We start from the raw sequence: 17680 nt of genomic DNA, 5'->3' as shown, positions 1-17680 counted from the left end.
ATGAAAAAGGGTAAGGAACCAGCCCATCCACCAGTTTGTTCACTTTTTTGCCAGTTTGTTCACATGTTCCTGACATTTTCCACATTGCTTTGCTGGTTCTTCTTTTCATTTGTTTGCTGAAAGGCATCTTTTCATCAGTTGTGTTTTTGACCCCAGAAGCATACTCAGTCCTCATTTCATCCTTCATTTTTCTTCTTTGGTTAAGCAATTTTAACTTTTTATTTGTAAGGATACCTTTACTTTTACCTATGTTTTTTTTAACTTTTTTACTTTTCCTTCTTTGCCCTTACATGGTGGTCAATTTCAGAGAGACCCAAAACCCCCAGGGAATATGGTGCCTCTTGCAAAGAAAGCAGTGATGACTATGCTTACCTTCCTCCTCCAGTTCCAGCTTACAGTATCAGTCTTCCCAATTCTCCCCTTTTATACAAAAAAGATGCAAGAGGAGGAGAATCAAGGAGCATTCCTACATCTGGTCGGACCCTGGTTAGAGTCCACACAGCACCTGCAACTCCTGAAAATCAGCAATCAACACGGCAACAAGGAGTCAGCACTTTCCCTGCTCCTAACAGGCAACACTGGTGTCAGGATGGACCTTTTAAAAAACACCAAGAAGGACCTTCAAACCATTTGTATATGACCAACTACTCTACTGATACTCAGCACAACAAATGCCATCACCAACCAAAACAGACACAGAAGAGGATGCAACAGCACCAGCAGAAACATCACCAGCCCTCTTTGCCTCTTGAGCTCAATAAAAACTGTAGCATGGAGGAACTCAGAACCACTGTTCAAACAGTGGCGAGCAGTATTGAGCACAGCAGTCAGGATGTCCGACATCTTGGCCAGAAGATGGTGGCAGCAACAGAAATGATCACAGACAGAGTTGAAGAAAATGCTCAAGCGCTCAACCTCCTTGCTGAAGTGGTTGACAAGCTTCAGGGGATCATTGTGGTCAAAAAACACCTTGAAGCATCTCCCCCTTGCAAGCCAAAATTACACATTCGCCCAATTCCTCCTCCAAGGGGCTCCTCAGTATCTCCAAAAGTGATCCACAAACCTTCAACACCTTATCCACGCCCCATCTCGCCCTCCTCTGCTTCCTCTTCTTCGTCGTCTGCCAGCTCTTGTTTAGATGGCTTTACAATGTCCCAGAGTCCACAGCGATCGAACAGAGGGATCAAAATTAGAACAAGAGCAGTTGATCATGACATTAATGGACATATAAAGTTAAAAAATGGATCAGTTTCAAGAGCTCAGCAGGAGAACAAACAAGACTTTAATACCACAGGGTGCTTAAAAACAAAAAAGAAGAAATAACCAATCGACCTCAAAATGGAACTGTTCTTGTCTGCTTTGATATTAGAAACAGATGAGGACTCTTAAGACTATAATTTTAGAACTCTCTCTTATACTTTGTCTGAATCGAGAACATCATTTTCATTCATAAAATACCAATGGACAATTTTCCAACTATTAACTTATTATTTGGGGTTTTCAACTAGAAGCAAACTCATATCAACATTGTAACCAAGAAAACTTCAGAGACAGTTGTTTTTCCCATTTTTACTGGATTTCATAAAGGACCCATGTAATATACAGGTACAAAAATTTTATATTCTCTCCTTTATTTCTCATGTTTTCCAGCTATGCATAAAGTTATTTAAAATTTTCATAAATTTTATCAGCTTTATTATTTTCAGTGTTTGTTTTTCGGAGTTTAAATACACACAAAACAGTAAATATCTGAGGGGCTTCTGTAGCTCCGTGCCAGCGCTGCGGTCTTGTAATCCTGAGGCTGCGGGTTTGAGCCCAGTTTGCATCAGGAAGGTCATTTGATGTAAAACAATTGCCATATCGTCCAGAGTTCCCACACTGTGGCAAAGAAGGGAATAGCCAAATAAAGAAAAAAAAAGGTTAAATATTTGTGAGGAGGAAAGTTAAGTTTTTTTCACAAAATTTCCATATTGTAAAGTATGTTTAAAAACACATTTGTTCTGTACACATGTATCAAACAAACAAATCAAATCAAATCAAAACAACTTTATTTATCCCAAAAGGGCAACTCAGTTTGCAGCTCTCTGGTCAACATCACAAGAAATACAAACAATCTCATACAGCCATTCACATCAAACAAACAACAACGCATCTATCCGTAAAAAAAAAAGAGAGATGAAATCTTGGCTACTGGCCAACCGAATTTAAACGCTGAATGGTTGAAGAGATAAAAGAGTTTAAGTAATGATTCATTTTTTGGTGGGGAGTAACATAGCGCTGCCCTGAAGGCTTTAACATAAACTGAGCTCAGGTCTAACATCTGGACTCCTGTGATCTTACTACACACTTTCACAATGCTGTTCAGACTGCTTTTATCTTTAATAGATTATCCATGATACCAACACATAAAAGAAAAGGTTAGGAGACTTTCAATAAAAGAATGGTCAAAGACATTTAGGATACTGGCAGATACATGAAAATAATTTTGCTTCTTCAACAGATAAATTATTTTCTGGCCTCTTTTAACAATCTGCTCGTTATTCTTATCACACTTAAAAGAGGAATTGAACATTTGATACCCAGATATTTGTAAGTGTACACAATTTCCACTACCTTACCATGGAAAAAACTGAGTTTAGGGGTGATTGATTGTTTCCTTAGATCAACAATCAGTTCTTTAGTTTTAGTCACATTTAAATCCAGGTAATTGTCATAATTTTCACACCATTTAATGAAATTAGGTAAAGCATACCCATGGTCCGAGTCTGCACCCTGTAAACAAACAAAAACAAAAAAGTTCAAAACTAAAACAAACTAATATACCCCTAAGGCAAGAAAGCATAATGCTAAATGTTCAGCTACCACAGCTTTACTTAGCAAGGTCCATTGGTATTACAAATAAATCCCCATTTTTATTCAAAACTTTTGCACCAATATTAAAGGGGTATTCCAAACATTCTATTTAATGCTCAAACTGTAGATATACAAGGCCTATAAAAAATATTCACTCCCTTGAATGTTTTATGCTAATATTGCAGTCATAAATACTTTTTTCCCTTTTTTCCCCCAAAAAAAACTCTTTAAAGATTTGATATCAGCATGTGACTCTAATTGTGTTTTGTACAGAAAAAAAGTAAATGAAAAATAATAGTTTTAGGTGCTAAAAAACTAAAAAATAATCTAGTAGCAATTTCCTTTTTTTTTCAATCTGAAGTGCATAATACCACTAAATGACTTGAGGAAAGAGAAAGCAGTAAACTGGTGAGCTAGTTAAAACCATAACAATAACTGTAAAAATATTTGTGTTTTCAGGGTGCTACAATAAAGAAAGATGAGGAGACAGGAGATATATACATTGCACGGGTGATCCATGGAGGACTGGCTGATCGCAGCGGTGAGATAAGACTGCAGACCTCTTTGTATCTGTCAGTGTTGTTTGTTCCAGTGGTTAAGTATATGCAGTGTTACCAGCTCCTCATAAAGAAAAGTAGCTATTGGCTGCCCTAAAAGTCAATAAAAGTTGCTAAATGATGCCATCATCTAAGTCCTATGTTTGTGTGATTGTAATGGATGCTACAGGAGAGAGGAATAACTTTGTAGCAGGGACAAAAATGTTAATAACAAAAAACACCCAAAATTTATTAGGAACCACAAATAAACTTACTGTCAAACTTTCTTTTTTTAATGTCACAATTTCAACCCCCAGGCTTGGAAGCAGTAAAAGTGACACAAAAGGGACACTTGGACCAATTTTAATGCAGTGATTTTTTTTTAACACTCATTTAGTTACCCGATAACTGACTAGCTCTACTAAATATAGAGGCAAAATCACCAAGTTGTCAACTCTGTATATGTGACAGCCTAAAAGAATAGTCTGGTGACATTTGAAGTGATGTTCTGTAAAAAGATACCAATAGTTAGTATCTTTTGAGCTGTAACATCAGTCACAGAACACTAAATATGAAGGGCAGACGTTTTTCTCCAGGCTAGGCTTAATGGCTAGCCAAACCAAGGTCCTTTTTTAAATTGTTTTTTATTCTCATTAGACCTTTTTCTCAAAAATGTCATACAGGTGTGAAAGAACACTACATTAGCTGATATTAAAACACTTTCATAAGACACAGTTTGTTTAGGTCGTTGCTGTTTTCCCAACCAAATATTGTCTATGTTACTACATAATGTGGCTCTCCTGAGGCTGCTGAATGTATCAGTCTGCCAGGAGATAAGTATCTTTATAAAAACAAAACAGTGAAACACCAGTGGCAAATTAAACATAAATCATGTATATCCTTTAAAGCCTATAATAAAGTAGCTTAACGTGTTTTTGTTTCTTTTGTCAGGACTCCTTCACCCTGGTGATCTGTTGGTGGAGGTGAATGGTAGCTCAGTGGTCGGCATGGACCCAGAGAAGGTCATTCAGATACTGGTAGGTGATCTGAAAGTTAAAAGTTAATTCAACTTCTTAGCCAAATATTATCCAAGAAAGGTTTTGGAACTTAATACTTTCACAAAACAGCATTAAATAACGATTGTTGCCCTGATGTTTATTAGTGTTTCACCTACAATCAATACATTCTGAGTGAATTTTTAAAGTAATTAGTTCTTTTGAAAAAAATTTCTGCACAAAGGTCATATTTTATCTGTTATAGATGGCTCTTTAAAATTGCTCCCAGACTGACAAGCTAACTGAACTGAATGAGGCCATGTTTTAAAAGTGAAATGTCAGCTGTGTTTTATGAGATACAATGGACATGCAATCTTTTTGTTGGCTTATTTATGGAATGTGGTCAAGATTTGAGAAGTAACATATTTTTCAGTTTTTTCTTTGCCTTTTTTTTTTCATTAAAGCTGGTAGACTATTATAAAACTCATTTGTTTTTAGCATACTTGTTCCTGAAGCTCAAGAATAAGTTGGAATAAGATCTGAAGAAAATCTGATAGTCAAGTACACTTATTTCTCTAAACACAAATCTCATTGTCTCTGTGTTGTTCTATAGTTTTGTTGCTGTATTCTGGATTGTACTTTACTGTAAAAATGTGAAATTAAATAAGAAGGAGTGTACAAATAAAATTCTTTAAAAGTCAAGAGTGATTAACTATCACAACTGTTTTGAATTTGACGCACTTAAAGCACCTTTTTCTGTTTGTCAGACCAGTTCTAAAGGCACCATCCTGTTTAAAGTCATTCCAAATTCTGCTCAAGTCAGCATCAATCAGAAGCCGGTAAGAAACATTCACCTCATCTGAGCGTACTGAAAGGTTAGAGCGCCATCATTAAAATTAAACAGCATAAACTGCTTGGACTTCCTGCAGAAAACGAAACCTAAAATATATTCTGTTTCTTCATTTGCAAAATTAGCTTACAGAAGGTGGAAATCCAATAAACTACATCCATTTTGAGACAGATAACCTCAGGAGATAATGGATTTAAAGTTAAAAAAGCATCACCCATCATGCGTGTAAGAAAAGCTTTAAGCCAATCAGGAAAAAGTTGTGTCATCGTAGAGGATGTTACCAGTCGATGACCTCTGAGCAGAGCAACACCTGATGACTTCAGCACTTCTGTCAACCAGAGTTTTTAAAGTCATTCAGTCAATGTTCTGCATCTCTGGGCCAAATCAGGCTGAATATCTGATAAATATTCAACACTGTATTTCAAATAAAATTAGTGCCTTAGATCACCGCATCAACACTAGTGCACCTAAAAATTATCTACAAAATTTTTATTTAAAAAAAAACTACAACTGATTATGATTCATAAGCTCAAAAGTTCCAGTTTCTGAGGATAACATAATAAATCCGTATCATGTTCAATAAAATCCCTTTGACTGTTCTGTGAGAACAGACATCAGTGAGTATGGACATTTGACAGAGGCAGTAACAGTTTTACTCTTGGACATTTAGACTGAAAAATAGTTACTACATTTTTATTTCTTGTTTTTATATTCTTAGAGACTATGTAGTTATAATTTGCATTTACTGTTTTACTGTTTATGATGTGTTTATTTCTCAAAAGCTCGTAGGCTACAACTTTTTGTATTTTCTGTACAAGCTCTCTTTGGATTTATAAATAAACCAAATTCTGTGTCTGTATGTATCAAGTGCTTGTGAACAAGTTGCTTTCTGATATTCAAAGTATTATTTTTATCCCCAAAAAATAACATTCTCCACCTTTATGTTTTTTCCTTCAGGTGTACATGAGGGCAATGGTGGACTACTGCCCCCTGCAGGACTCTTCCATCCCCTGTCCAGATGCAGGAATGGCTTTCAGCAGGGGAGACCTGCTGGAGGTGGTCGACCAATCAGATGGACAGTGGTGGCAGGCCAGGAAACTGCCCTGTGGAGCATCCTTTGCTGGTCTGATTCCATCTGCCAGCATGTTGAAGAGGTCTCTCTCTCTGTCTCTGTCTCTGTCTCTCTCTCTCTCACACACACACAGACAACACACAGTCCCAAGACCTGCTGGCCTCACAGGCTGCCACCAGAGGGAGCTTTTTATTTACAGCTTGCAATGAGATTGTCATAATACAACAAAACTTACAGCTGCTTTTGTGTGATTCAAAACATGAAAAATCAAACAAACCAAAAATCATCACAAAAAATGCTACATTTGAAAAAAATGTGACAAAAATTAAGTCAAGCAGATTTAAAAATCTGTTAGTATTTTTAATGCAGAGCTTGTACTGTTATTACTAGAACGTTTAATTTCATGAAGCTGATAACAAGTCAGGGCTTGCACTAAAGGTACTTTTGTTACATGAAGCTTAAAGTATTTTAATTGCTTCTACTAATTATTTGACTAAATTAACCCTAAAAAAATATTTAATTTGCAACTGTATTATTAATTCTTTAAAAACATGATTTATTTATATTCAATCTGTTTCATCTATCCATTCATAGTTTACCTATTTTTCATAACAGGTTCACAGAAAGCTGGTATCTATTATCAGCTTTGAATTTTACAACTACTTTCAAACTTTAATTTAAATTAAAAATCATTTTCTTTTCAATTAAAAAAATGAATAAGTCTATCTCTGTTCAAAGAGATATATTTTTTTCCATTTTGGAGTGTGGCACTGTATAAAGATTATGAACAACAAACAACTTTAAACAACTTAGTTTGGAAAATCAGAGTTCAGTAGTGACTGGACTGATGAGCTAAAGGTTAGTCAGAGCAGGGCTTAGACCAGTGTTTCTCAACCTTTTTTGGGCCAGCACCCCCCTATCCATTATCCAGGCCTCCTATCGTCCCCACCCCACCCCATTTTTTTTTTTTTTTTTTGCCTGTTTACATTAATAAGTCTTTTTTATTCATGGACTTATCAAATATAATACCTGATCTTGGGTATGGCCCATCAGAACATCTCAGTGGGCCATTCTCCACCATGTGCTGCTTCAATTTCAATGAGTCCTCCACTTCCTGATTAGTATGGTGAAGACCATTCAGATGGATCTTCTAAGTAAGACCTTGCCCCAACCCTCTCCCCTCTTTTCTGCACCCCTCTGTTCCTCTCCATCATCATCATCATCATCATCATCATCATCATCATCATCATCTTCACCTCTCTTGTCCAAATTCTCCTCTGTGGTGTTGGTCTTGCCATGTCTGCCTGCACTAATTTTCCCAAAAGGACACAGTAATGGTCAGCATAAATTCAAACCCTCCTGGGCATCTAGGTTTTTGTGGCCTCACAAGCTGAATTATTCCTACCTGATATCATCTCTGGTCTCCTCTAGAGCAGCTGATCACTGACCACATGTCTGTCTCCTTCATTCCTTCTCTGTGTTCTTCTCTAAGTCATATGGTCAAACAAGTATTATTTAATAGCTTTAAATAAATTACACATCTTGCTAATGCACTTTTTAAAAAATAAATAATATTTTTAAATGAATCATCTGGTATTAAGTGGCTGTTCCTACACTTCCAGCTCATATTGGACCGACCTGTCTCCTTCCTGTCTGTCCTGATTCTTTCCCTCCGTCCTCTCAGCTGAATAACATGAACTTTGTGTTCAGGAGGTTTAAAAAATACAGCAGTCAAATCACATATAAAAACATGAAATCTTAATTTTAATTTTAAATGATATCCTTGTTGGATGTTTCTTAATGTTTCACCCAACCCTTTAAACCATTACATTACCATCAGTTTTGCTTTAAAATAATATTCCAGCAGAAGTAGTTTGACATGTCTAGCAGAAATTTCACCAGAGGTGTTACATCTCATTGCTGTCTTTTGGACTTGAAAATCAGCAGAGAATTCTAATATATAATAATAACCATGCAATGTAAGCTCTATGATGGTGTATATGTCTGAACTATTATGAAACAGCAATTCACTCTAGTCTTGGCTGTGCTCAGAATTCAACTTTGTTTCTCCAAACTGAGGTCATTCAAAAGGGTACCTTTGAATGGTCTGAAATATCCATTTATATTAAAATACTGGTTGTGTTCTTGTTGATGATATTGCTTAAGTTTTGTTTGTTTTTTTACTTTGTAACAGTGTTTTGCTGTTTGCAGCTGTAATTATTAACTGTGTGTGTTTTCTGCAGTAAACAGAAGGAGCAGTGGTGGGGTCATCCATTGCAGGTCCATACCTGCATCAGACCCTGTGAGGTTTTTATAATTCTTTCTAATGACAAAGTTTCCATCTTTACCAACTGATTGGGACCTTCCTAGCACATATATGATTGTGATTATATTATTTCTGCTTAATTTATGCAGTCACAAAATAGGACACATGCAATTACAAGCTTTATGACTGAGTGAACACTGAAATCATGAATTGCTTCTAAGCTGAATTTGTAACATTCAAACATGCTGAGGAATAAAACAGCAGTATTGGTACTTGTACTTAAGAACAGTATTTGCGTTCTTTTTAAGTAATCTGTTCTTAGTCCGCCCTGAATTCTTACAGATCAAATCAATAATCAACTCCATTTTCGAACAATGTAGTAAAACTCCTATGCTTTTACTTTTATCAGACTATCACTATGAAGGTTTATTTATGTTTCCCAGCTCTGTGTAAGTCTATGTTCATGCTTAGCATTGTGAATGAAAGTTGAAAACATCATTGCCTTTAACAGATTTTTCTTTTTGTCTTTTTGCTTGCCCAAGTTACTCTGGCTGATAACGGTGGGCATGACACCTGATTCCACTTGATTCCTAACAGTACAGTAATGACAGATCTTTGTCTTTTTATTCCTTTTGTGTTCAGTACAGGTGTACCAGTGCATGTAATCATACTGAACCATCAATGTGCAGACATTAGGGTCTGTGTAAGCAATCAGACAAAAATTACAGTAGTGACGGGCAATCACAACTTGTCCAGAAGAGAGCACACGTTTTTGTTTTTTCTTTTTGCTAACTGCCACAACAGAACAGAAGTAGAGGAAGAAATGATCTAAAGCACTCTACATCCAAGCAAAGCAAGAATTAGGAGTTCAAATGAAACACAGGAGTTTGTTTCAATCAGCTGTGTGGAAAATTTTCTGATGACCTACAGTAGTAGTGGAGAGTGAGGGGTGGTGTATAGAAAGCTAAAAGGGTCATAATTTGAAGGTTTTAAGAGCCCTCCTGGTGTCTAATAAATACAAGTAAATAAGATGGTAGGTGTTTATTAAGCATCACCCAAGTATGAACAACACACTAGCTCTCAGCTGTCTGAGAAGTTCAATGTGAGTGCTACTCAGTTCTGTATTGGCCTTCTATTTTACATCAAGTCTATCATTTGGCATTTGTTTCTTTTTCTTGTTGTAACAATCTGTAATGAACCATGGCCCCAAAACGGAGGTACATACTAACCTGTGCACCATTACACCCCTAGTATTCAGACATTTGAATACTAGGGGTGTAATGGTGCACAGGTTAGTATGTACCTCAGTTTGTGACAAACAAGTGACATTTGAATCATGTCAAGCTTGAGTCCTACTGTTGTTTTGAGCTTTTTTGATCTTACAGTAAAAAGCATTAAAAAAAAGCATTCTGACATGTTTTTTTTTGTTGTTGTTGTTGTTGTTTTTATCTCTGTGTCTTTTAGAAGAGGATTCAGCACATACTGATGACAAACGCATTATAACAGGTAAAGCATAATTCATAATGAATATTAAGGTTCTGTGAACTGAAGTTCACTATCGTATTAAAAAAGAAATAACTGTTGTTTCCTTTTTTTCCACAGATATGGAAAATAATAAAGAAATACATTTTGGTAGGTAGGTCTGTTCAGTCACAAAGGAGACGATCTGATTGAAACACTCACATAAAACATAGATCAGTGGTGGCTCCTGAGAAGTTTCTCAGGGGAGCATTGTTGTGATGATAACTAATACAATCTATTCTGTGTGTAAATTATTTTAATATTAATTTAAAAGCTACGTAAATTTTCCATTATGTATTTTCATGGTTGATTGACAAAGATTTACTCCTTAGTTACATAAACCATTGCATGTTACAGTCTGCATAAAGAGTCTTCATGAATAAAAAAACAAAGTCTCAAAAAGTAAACAATGTTGGCAACATAGCCTTAGTTTTTTTTACAACGGGTGGACTGATTTTAAGAGGAACTTTACAAACAGAATTTTGGACAGCAGCATTATACAGTATTATTATACCATATTTTTTATTGGTAAATATCTACATTTGTGTGTACATCACACTGATTATCTTCACTTTATTTGCATTTTTATATTTGTTAACTGTTATGTTTGACACTGTGTGCTGCTCCTGTTCCTTTTTTTAATCACAAAATTTTAATGTTGTGGCATAGCAGCGCAGTGGTTAGAGCTGCCACCTCCCAGCAAGAAGGTTGAAGGATCTCTTCCCGGCCTGGTGCCTTTCTGGGTGGAGTTTACATGTTCTCCCTGAGAGCACGTGGGTTTATTCCAAGTGCTCCAGTTTCCTTCCACAGACTAAAAACATGCTAGGTTAATTGGTAAAAAAAAAAAAAAAAGTGGCACTAGGTGTGAGTGTGAATAGTTGTTTGTCTCTATGTTAACTGTGATGGACTTGCAACCTGTCCTGGGTGTCCACCACCTCTTACACAGTGATGGTTGGAGATAGGCACCAGTTCCCTGACAGGAAAAAAGCAGGTAAAGAAAATGGATGGATGGTTGGAGTCTTCCCAAAGGATTAATAAAGCTCTGTCTGTCTATCTAGCATCACAAATTCTGAAGGACATCTGTGATGTAGACTTGATTGTGTTGAAAAGCTTGCCCATAAAGCATAAGGTCCCATACACACAGGAACAGTTTTATGACTATACAAAGGTTTTTTTATTGTTTGACCTTTGTGTCTACACAGAAACAGCATTTCAGGAGCCCCAAAACAGTATTTTTGGAATCCACGTTCCAGAATGACAAACACCAAACTTGCATTTATGCGCGATGTCTTAGTCCCAGCTCTAATCTCACCTACAAACCCAAGTGTCACAGATGTAACAACTTCAATAAACAGACAAGACAGACATAATAAATAAAACTGCTTGAATAGAGCAGGTGCAAAACTTTATTATTAATACACCAAATAATCTAATGCCATTAACAAAACTAAAGTGAACATTGCTGAAAAAAATCTACAATATATACAAATATACATTTTAAAAAATGTGAGAAAGGGGAATCATTAATAACAGTAATAATAACAGTCTGACATTTGTGTGTAAAACATTTAGCCTGATATTTGAACACTGGGAGGAAATCCCTTCCTTCTAGCCATCCCTCAGTGAATACTGTGCCTGAAATCATCCGATACTTATGACTATTTGAACTGACATGACTCCTAGTCAATAGCAGTTAATGTAACACAAAGCAGAAGCTTCAATTTGTCATCAGTCCACAAAAAGGGTTTACAGTCTGGAGCATCTGTGGCATGCCTTCTCTCCTGTTTTTAGTGTATTCCTGTGGCAGCATTACAGCAACACTGTTACGACCCAGCTTGCTGAGCCGTAACAAAAGCCAGGGAGACACGGACTTTAACAATTCTTATGCACTTTATTAAGCACCACACATAAAAGAACTACGACAGCTAAGCAGGCGGCCCCTGTGGCCGATGGCATCGCCCAAAAGGGGGGATGGTCCAAACAGGAGAATCTTGTAAAAGAAAAGAAAAAAAAAAACACAAACCCAAAATCAGGGTGGGCAGACAAATCAGGTCAAATCCATCCTGAATAACAGAGCCGGGCGGAGAAGTTAGCTCAGCTCCAAGCGAGCTCTAACTCCACTAGCCTGCCCCCTCACCAATAGGAGCACGGCTCTTATATAACCAGGAAACCAGGAAACGCAGGATCCAAGCAGATCCTGGATGACGCCACTTCCCACATATCTTGACAAACAATTAATATATAAAAAACCAAGAAAAAACCAAATCCCTCCATGTAAAGTGGAGGGGGCGTCACAACCACATAGAGGCCTGGTTTAACTACTACAAGGTTTTGGGTCATTTTCAGTTTCCACATGGATCAAAACATTTCTAGGTGCCATGTTTAGAATATTGTTGAAACCGGAAATAAAATGACTGTTTTGGGTAGACCGCATTCTCATGTGGACAAGTTACCTTCCCCTTGTTCCTTCCTTCTTCATGGACTTGCCCAGCTGCAACCTATTGAAAATGCATAGTTGTGCCTGAAAGTTGAAAAAAAATGAGTTTTAAATTGAAGTCAATAAGTCTGGGGTGATGAACAATAGGGCCTTTATTGACCAGAAAAGAGAAGAACTCCATTTACTCTGATTGGACAATACAATTGTCATGGTGTGGGGAAAAGGAGGTGAACCCAGAGCACAGACTCATCATTCAAAAATGAAACCAATTTATTAAAATAAAAGATAATCAAAACAAAAGCTGACATGGCAGCAAAAACTAAACATAACGAAATCCTGAAACAAGGTAGGAACAAGACTACCAAGACACGACTGGGCAAACACTAACAGAACAATGAACCAGCAAGTGAATGGAGGAGATGAGCGGGTTTTAAACAGCAGAGGGCAATCAGGGGAAGTAGGCACAGGTGAATAAAAATCATGAGAGCAGGTGGAGATGGGCGTGGCAGGTAAACAAGAGCTGACTGAGGAGAAGTGAAAAGTGGCTGAGGCACAGGGGCAAGACAAAACATAAAGACAAGAAAAGAAACAATCTGAACACAAAAACACAAGATAAACCCAAACCCAAACCTTTAGTCTGACATCACCCAATTATCCTTATGAACAAATCACTAATGACGTAAATTACTTTTGACTGGTTCTTATTTTTGTTCTGTTTTGTCTTATTTACACACACATCTATAGAAGTTCTCATAATGAAATAAGCTTAAGTAAAATATATTTGCTGGTTCTGTTGTAAGGTTTTAAGACACTCAGATTAGTCGGAATGTTAAATTACTAAATAAAAAGTTATGTTTATTGTTGTGTTTGCACTATGTGCCTTTTTTTTTATTTTACTGATGAGAAAATAACAAGGTTACATGTTTATTTCCTTTAGATGAGACTGACTATGACATTACTGATGGATTCTATCTGGGTAAGACTCATTTTATAATTACTTTATTAAATATTTTATTCACTACATTTGTGCATATCTGCTCACAAAGGTGACAGAAGGAAAGAGGTTCATGCAAACATAATTTTACAGTTACTTATGCAACCCACAGTTATTTACATGGAATTATTTTGATTATTTAGAAGTACAAAAACAGCAGCACCACTCCTGGCAGGAATCTTACAAGGTTTCTGAAGGAATTACTTTATAATACAGAATTCATGACAACATAAAGGTTTAAGAAATTGTATTTGTATAAACCCCTATGAAAGTTGGATTACTTAAGTGGTTTTAAACTGGCAAAAAACACATTGGAAGTGAATCCACTGAGATGAGCCACTGTTAACTCATCGGTAAAAACAAAGTCCATAAAGACACCATCTAGTGATTCCAGTAGTTAAAATAGCATATAACCGTCATAATCTACCTTTAAATCAAAATTCTTTAAAAAGATATGTCTTCAGAAATAATTCTATTGATTCTAATCCTTTTAATAATTTTTTTTGGAATTGACAACTTTTCTCTGCCCGCTGCTGTAGTGCCAGGAAATCCCTTTGTATAATGTTTGATGTCATTGTGAAACTGTGAAACTTGGGGATTCTCTTTTTTAAATATTGGGCTGGATTTCCTAAAGGCATTACTCCAAACCTTTTTTCAAACCAACAGTCTGCTAATCACCACGAGCTTGCTACCAGACCAGGTGATACATCACCAAAGTTCAACCAACTATCTATCATTTTGAAGCTTTTGAGAGGGAGAATTTGAAAATAACAATAATAATTAAATCGTGAAAAGTTCCTTCCTGTGACTCATTTTGCCAGCACATGTCACATTTATGTGTTAATATTTCTGTACACCCAGTGACTAATGAGATAGTTATGTAAGATTTGTCTAATGTCAACTTTATAAAAAAATAAAAACTGTATTTACAAGCATTTAACTGGGAAATATGGTTAACAGAATATTGTTTTAGAGAACAACTTATGGCATTGGAATCTGAAATGGAAGTTTTCACTTGTAAAGCATTTAAATAGACCAAACTATCACATTACATATTTGTCTGCTGTACAGTTAATGTTTTTACACAGAACTGTTCTTACATTTTCTGATAAAAAAAACAAACAAAAAAAACTTTATTCTAAAGACATGTCAAAAATAGACTGTTTCTTCTATTGACACTTAATGAATTATCAAATGATTTTGGAAGAGACCATGTTGACAGCATTTATTTAAACAAATTAAATTAATTTAAACTTTGAACCTTGAAGCTGTTTTTATTTCTAATTGAACATATATAAAAAATGTTCTTGACCCTCGTCAGCTGGTTTCCGTCGGAGTTTCTGTCACTGGAGGAGAACATCCTATAAGAAGAGGCGTCAGTCCTGCACCTCCTGCTCTCCCAACAACAACGCTCTGTCCTCCCCCTATGAGGAGGTGGCTTTGTACCAGCGCCTCTCGCAGGAGAACCATCGCCTGATCATCCTTATTGGTGAGAAAGAGAAATTAGAAATAATTCAAGAATAGTTCAAAACTGTTTAGTTCTATTACATGAAGCTAAATCACAACTAAATTAATCTCACACAAATATGAGGAGAAACTAAACAAAATAAAATCAACTCCAAATAACTGACCCAATCAAATTATGATCTATGTCGCTCCAATTCAACCCTCCTGTGGCCTTAAGGTCAACTCGACCCAAAGTTACAAGGGCTTCTCTACCTCTCTTCATCTCTCCATATTTTTAGGGCTTCAGGAGGGTTAATCCACTTTTCAAGTTCTATTTTGATTCAATCTAGGCAATGATCCATTTTAATCCAGATTATTCCAGAATGGTTCAATTTATGTGAAGCCAACTAATAAAATGCAATTCAGCCAAGAAAATCAATGTATTACTTTAATTCAATCACATGAATTACCTCCTTTAGGAGAAGCAAAAAACTTTCTCAGAAGTGTGTGTTGAAGATCTCAACGAGAAGGGGCTCCACTGGACATTCTTAGTTCGCCTTCACTATTCATTTTGGTTTACCTGTCTGTCTGGTAGTCTTCACCACCACCAGATGCAATCCACCATCAGGTGGTGACCAGTTGACAGCTTTGCCATTCTCTTTACTCCTCTGTCCCAAAGTAAGAGAGAGTCCAGCCTCTCTCAAGAAGTTGGGTTCCAGAACCCGTGGGCACTGGCTCCTGTCTCGCCATTGAGGTGACGTTCCAAGAGCCAGTTTGTATATAAACCAGTCATCTGGTTTATACTGCACCCGACCTTCTTGGTTCTCCTTGCAGATGGTGAGTCCACAGAGAGGTGGATCAACCACCAAGAGCTTGCTAAGAAGCTCCACCTCCAGGGCTAATTCCTTGAGGGAGCCTTGGTTTCCCTAATCCAGGCAAGGTTGCCTGTTTAAACTGGTCTTCCTTAAGTGCTCTTTGTCTGACCCTTTCCCCGGAGGTCAGTTTTCTGCTCAAAAACCTATCATGGGCAAACATCCTAGACAACTTAGCCCCTAGTAGACACATGTCACCTCTATTACCCCATCAACTGCAGACTTGTATCATGTTCTTTCAGCTGTTCCAATTGTTGGCAATTGTTTAACCCCAGATGCCTTTCCTGACACAACCTTGGCTTGAACCTGCAGTTTCAAGATGGCAGCCCCATATTGATGAAGAGTAATCTTAAAGCTTATTTTAAAGGGGACCTATTATACTTCCTTGAACAAGTCAGGATATGTATATGAGCTATACAAAACATGTCCATTACATTTAATACACAAAATGGGCTACGTCACTATTATGCAAATAAGCTGCTGTTGGCCACGCCTTCCCAACACCTGACACCACACTAACGCACTACATAAAAATAAAAAAAAACTCCCTAAAGGATTAAATGCTATGGATTTAACGCACATTTGTATTGTTATTAATTCAGACTCTAAGGATTCTGTTTCACTTTTACTGCTGCGCCACAATCTGCTCAGCTTGAGTGCGGTGCCGTGTGCCGTGATGTGAAGTCGAGCAATTGACATCAGCACAGTAATTCAGCACACAGACTGTTTGTTTTTTTTTCTGCAAATGCGACCTTTTTCCTCACACTGGAGCTAATGTAGACTATCAATTTCAGTTTACTACAATTCCAACAGTAAATGTGCAGATATTGTGGATAATGTGATGATTTGCGCAAACTACAACTTTTTTTGGCAATATCCCAGGGACGTTGTGTTACAGGCCCAGCCTTTCCTACTACGCAGATAGGGGGCAGTGGAGAGCAATGAATGGGCTGGGAAGAAGAAGAGTGAGGGAGGGGGGGCTGTTGTTGTGAAAAGGGGTATGAGGGCGAATTGCAGCCAAAACATTTTCCTTTCCCAGCAGACATTGTTCAGCAGTGAAACTAGCTGAGCAAACGTGATGATCTTCTTGTAATGAAGTGAGTGAAGCTTCAATTGGGTTGCTAGGTGAGGAGCTGGACTCGGCTTGGGGTTGCTAGGTAACAAGGATTGTGACACAACAATCCTGAGGTTTTTGAAACAGGTCGTTTTGCAGGCACCACAAAACATTTACTTATTGCCAAAAAATGTTGTCTTTCACAACAAAGAGCACAAAGCCTCAAAAGGTGCTTGCTGATTTACTTTGTCCTTTGGTGTACCAGGTAGAGAATTGTGATCAGTTCTGAGTCTGTAAGTCAAAGATGCTCCTTCAGAGTCATGATTTTGAGGCTCATGTTTGTCCTCTATGCTCTTAAAATGTGCAACACTACACTAGATGTCAAAATAGCAATTTATGATGTAATTCTTTTGCTCAATATTTGTAAAATCAATTGTCAAAAAGTTAATCAGTTGTAGAGGTATATCCAATGATTACTTTCTGAGAGCTTCATTAAAATCTATCCAGTGGAGATATTGTGTTAATGGATAGACAGAGATGTTACAAACATTTAATGCTAAGGTTTTAGGCAAAAAATACCAAACAATGTGTCGAGCTCAAAGTATAAGTTGTTTATGACTCTCAGCTACTACCATCCCAAATTTTAGATAGATATCTGTAAAATTGCATAAATCACAGCCTTTTTTTTTTTTTTTTAAGGTCAGTTGGCAGAATCCACTAACTGAAGTTTGATTCACACACACACACACACACACACAGACACACACTCATACACACAACCCCT

The 17680-nt window shown here is 37.0% G+C and overlaps 1 protein-coding gene across 3 annotated transcripts in view; it reads left to right on the top strand.

Moving 5' to 3' along the window:
- LOC108247705 (MAGUK p55 subfamily member 4) overlaps positions 1–17680 on the top strand; it is a 30888-nt gene that overhangs the window by 9075 nt on the left and 4133 nt on the right. For 2 of the 3 annotated variants that reach the window (XM_017436036.3, XM_025010535.2), the window contains exons 7-16: positions 3313–3394; positions 4341–4426; positions 5152–5223; positions 6192–6388; positions 8550–8608; positions 9115–9132; positions 10037–10078; positions 10175–10204; positions 13468–13506; positions 14846–15013. In XM_017436036.3, the coding sequence (XP_017291525.1) occupies positions 3313–3394; positions 4341–4426; positions 5152–5223; positions 6192–6388; positions 8550–8608; positions 9115–9132; positions 10037–10078; positions 10175–10204; positions 13468–13506; positions 14846–15013 (793 nt within the window). Of the gene's footprint in view, positions 1–307; positions 1606–3312; positions 3395–4340; positions 4427–5151; positions 5224–6191; positions 6389–8549; positions 8609–9114; positions 9133–10036; positions 10079–10174; positions 10205–13467; positions 13507–14845; positions 15014–17680 lie in introns of those variants that run through there. The other variant, XR_001809088.2, reaches the window with a different exon arrangement.

The sequence above is a fragment of the Kryptolebias marmoratus genome, linkage group LG6, assembly GCF_001649575.2.
Source record: "Kryptolebias marmoratus isolate JLee-2015 linkage group LG6, ASM164957v2, whole genome shotgun sequence".
NCBI classification, from domain to species: domain Eukaryota; kingdom Metazoa; phylum Chordata; class Actinopteri; order Cyprinodontiformes; family Rivulidae; genus Kryptolebias; species Kryptolebias marmoratus.
This window is presented reverse-complemented; position numbering and strand designations above follow the sequence as displayed.